At 43.7% G+C, this 3421-nt stretch overlaps 1 protein-coding gene across 1 annotated transcript; it reads left to right on the forward strand.

The window, feature by feature from the left end:
- Positions 1-863: 863 nt before the first annotated feature.
- Positions 864-1921, forward strand: LOC309379952 (G-protein coupled receptor 4-like; the record flags this gene model as incomplete). The annotated part of the gene is made up of 1 exon (XM_081929476.1): positions 864-1921. One exon carries the CDS (start codon positions 864-866, stop codon positions 1842-1844), a length of 981 nt encoding a protein of 326 aa, XP_081785602.1. The 3' UTR covers positions 1845-1921.
- Positions 1922-3421: the final 1500 nt, after the last annotated feature.

Below are 3421 nucleotides of genomic sequence, written 5' to 3' on the forward strand. Positions count from 1 at the left end.
GGTTTCTCCAGCCACTCTGGGTGGCTTCCAACAAAGATTAAAAATACATTGAAATGTCACACATTAAAAACTTCCCTGTTCAGGGCTGCCTTCAGATGTCTTAGAAGATGTCAGGTTGTTGTTTATCTCTTTGACATCTGATATGAGGGTGTTCCACAGGGTGGGCACCACTACCGAGAAGGCCCTCTGCCTGGTTCCCTGTAGCTCAACATCACAAGACTCAACATTAATGTATACCATTTAACAACAATTTAAAACAACACCACCCTCCAAATAAACCAGCACCCACCCAAGTTAAAACCTCATCCCTGTTAAAACACCCTCGACGTGCCACCCCTCTAAGTGTCATCCCTTCAAGTGTGGCCCTGTCCCAGGGCAGGCAGGCTTTATAGAGCTGCCCCATCTGCTGATGTATGCCTAGCTGGGGCAGCAGATATTTCCAATGCTGCCTGCCTGTCTTCCCAGGGTCCCGGTCCTTGCAGGACTCTACAGTCCTCTTGAGTGAGGGGAAACTGGCAACTCACAATATTTTGTTGTTTAATCTTCAAGAATAAAAATAAATTTAAAATGACAGACAAATTATATCACACATTCAGATTTTTGGACCTGATCTCTTTTGGTGCCTTTCTTCCTTAGGTGTTAGGTAAATCCTAGAACTTGTGGTCTACCTCTGCAAGGCAAAGGATGTGGAAAGGAGGATTTCTCTATCTCCACCTGAGTAGGTTTCATTTCCTTCTTCACTTTTGGCAGATGTAAGGGGAGTTCAGCAGTTGGGAGACCCCCACCCCCCACAGTGACTATGAGATGACAAAAGTCTGAAGACAGTGCCACTGTGAGAAAGCTTCTAAGTTCCTTTTGGTGCCATGAATGCCACCCATTCAACCTGCCCTGTGGCTTTAAATACCACCAAATACTTCACAATTCCTATGTACTCTGTGGCACTGACAGCTGGACTGCCTCTGAATTGTTTGGCCCTTTGGGCCGTGATAGCCCACATCAAAAAGTCCATTGTTCTCTCGGTCTATGTGCTGAACGTGGTGCTGGCCAACCTCTTGCAGAGTCTGCTGCTACCCTTCTGGATTGCTTACAGTTCCCGCAACCACCACTGGATCCTAGGGCAAGTGGCCTGTGTGGTGGTTGGTGTGGTCCACTCCACAAACTTCTATGCCAAGAACAGCTTCCTGTGCCTCATTGCCATGGACCGTTACATAGGGTTAATTCACCCAATGAAGTTCCACAGATTGCAGACAATGAGCAGTGCCACAAAGGTGAGCGTTGTGGCTTGGCTCCTGGTGGCCATTTTGTGTGCTGCTGGCATCTGGCTAGAGATGAAGGACTTGGGGACATGGCAAGGGAATTGTTTAGACAGCATCCAATTAGGCAAGGACTATGCACACTTCAAGATATCCACCATGAGCCTCACTTTATTCATTCCTTGCATTCTCATGGGATTCTTCTACTTTAGGGTGCTGCTTGAGGTCAGGAAGATGACATCTCTGCATCAAAGAGTAAAATGGAGGATCTGTGGCTTTATCTCCGTTATCTTGACCTCCTACTTCTTGCTCTATACTCCCTTCCAACTGGTTTCATTTTATAGATTCTACTGGACACTGGAGCTGGAAAAGGACAAGATCTGTGATTTTAAGAGGAGCATTTTCAATTCCATGTACTTTACTTGGTGTTTGGCCACCTTGGCTAATATATTGGATCCCCTTCTTTACGTCCTGCTCCTTAAAGATGTTCAGGCTGATCTTAAAGATCAGCTCAGTTTCAAAGGTCACAGGACAGAAAACACACATAAGTTGGTAGATCTTCCTTTACATTCCACAACAGAACAGACATAAAAGCAACCTGAGGTTCAATAAGTCTTCTACTGGCTTTAGACATGGAAAACCTAATGGTTAATCACAGTGTCTTTCAAACTTCTCTGCTCTCTGACACTAAAAGAAGGTCAAAAAGAAAAATAAGGACCCTCACACACAAGGAAGTGTGTTTCTAAAGTCATCAGGAAGAACTTTCTGACAATAAGAGCTGTTGGATGGTGGAACAGACTCCCTCACTGGTTGGTGGACCCTCCTTACTTGGAGGTTTTTAAGCAGAGGTTGGATGTCTGTATGGATGCTTTAGTTGAGAGCAGTTGGACTAGATGACCCTCGGGATCCCTTCCAACTCTACAATCCTATGAAAGTAACATGACCTGTAGAATTCCAAAGTTGTTGACCACAGCTTCAATATACTGATGGTACTCAGCTCTGTCTTTCCATCCCGTCTGAATCAGGAGAGCCTGTTCAGGTGGTGGACTGGTGTCTGGAGACAATGGTGGGATGGTTGAGGGCCAGCAGGCTGAAAGTGAATCATGATAAGATGATAACGCTGAACAGAGGGAGACAGCCTGTTCTTGGCGCTCCTCTGAAGGATAAAATGCTGTGTACATAATGCAAATGGGGGAAATTAGTCACACCTGAGAGCGTATGCAAGTGATCCATGCTAGTAGAATAGTTGGATGCATGAGGGCAATTAAGTAACAGAAATATTCATCAAAAAGACCCAAACTTAAAAAAATTAATGAATCATATAATAGAATTTGTGAATACAGAAAGTGCTTTGCAAAAGCTCATTGCCTTACCCCCATATACCCCCTCAACTTCTTTGATCTGCAGAATTGGCACGGCTATGGGCGCCACATAATGCTTGGTATATGTCTGTCTTTTGACATGCAGCGGCTCTTAGACTTTGGAACTCACTGCCAAATCAGATCAGGCAGGTGCCTTCACTGTATTTTCTTTTGGCTCCTACTTACAACATTTTTGTATAAGCAAGCCTCTCTAGACACGTAGATGTTGATGTATTTTAATATTTTGTACTGTTAATTTTAAATTTATTTACATGTTTCAAATATGTTAACTGTTTTAATATTTCTCATAAACTGCTTAGAGGTTTTACTGCAACCAAGTCCTGTAATTTATGTTAAGTAAAAATAAAATAGCTTTCACATTAAGCTTGTGTGGTAAGTCCCTTATTTTCCCATTTGGCAGATCAAGAACAAGGGTTACATTTGTTTGAAGCTACCAAATGAGGCAGGTGGGATAAGGTTTTCATGTTCTGGTTCCGTTCACTGTCTGCTGGACCACAGAAAACAGATGCCTTCTCTTTCTTCTAGAACAGTGATCCATCTACCAAACCACAATAATCCAGGTCATCACCACTGTTACAAATACTTGTCCTTGAATTGCACCACTTTTATGTGCCAAAACAGAGGCTGGGGGTTTTGTGAAATAAATGGCTTCTTGTGGTGTCATCTAGGATGTTATGACATCATGGTTGAAGGGACCTGGTTCAACATGCATCCTAACCTCATCAGGGTGACAGGAGCTGGCACCTGCACAAGACACACGAGACAACATTTGACCTGTGGCTGTAT

The sequence above is a fragment of the Podarcis melisellensis genome (genome assembly GCF_964234715.1).
Source record: "Podarcis melisellensis genome assembly, chromosome: 11".
NCBI lineage: Eukaryota > Metazoa > Chordata > Lepidosauria > Squamata > Lacertidae > Podarcis > Podarcis melisellensis.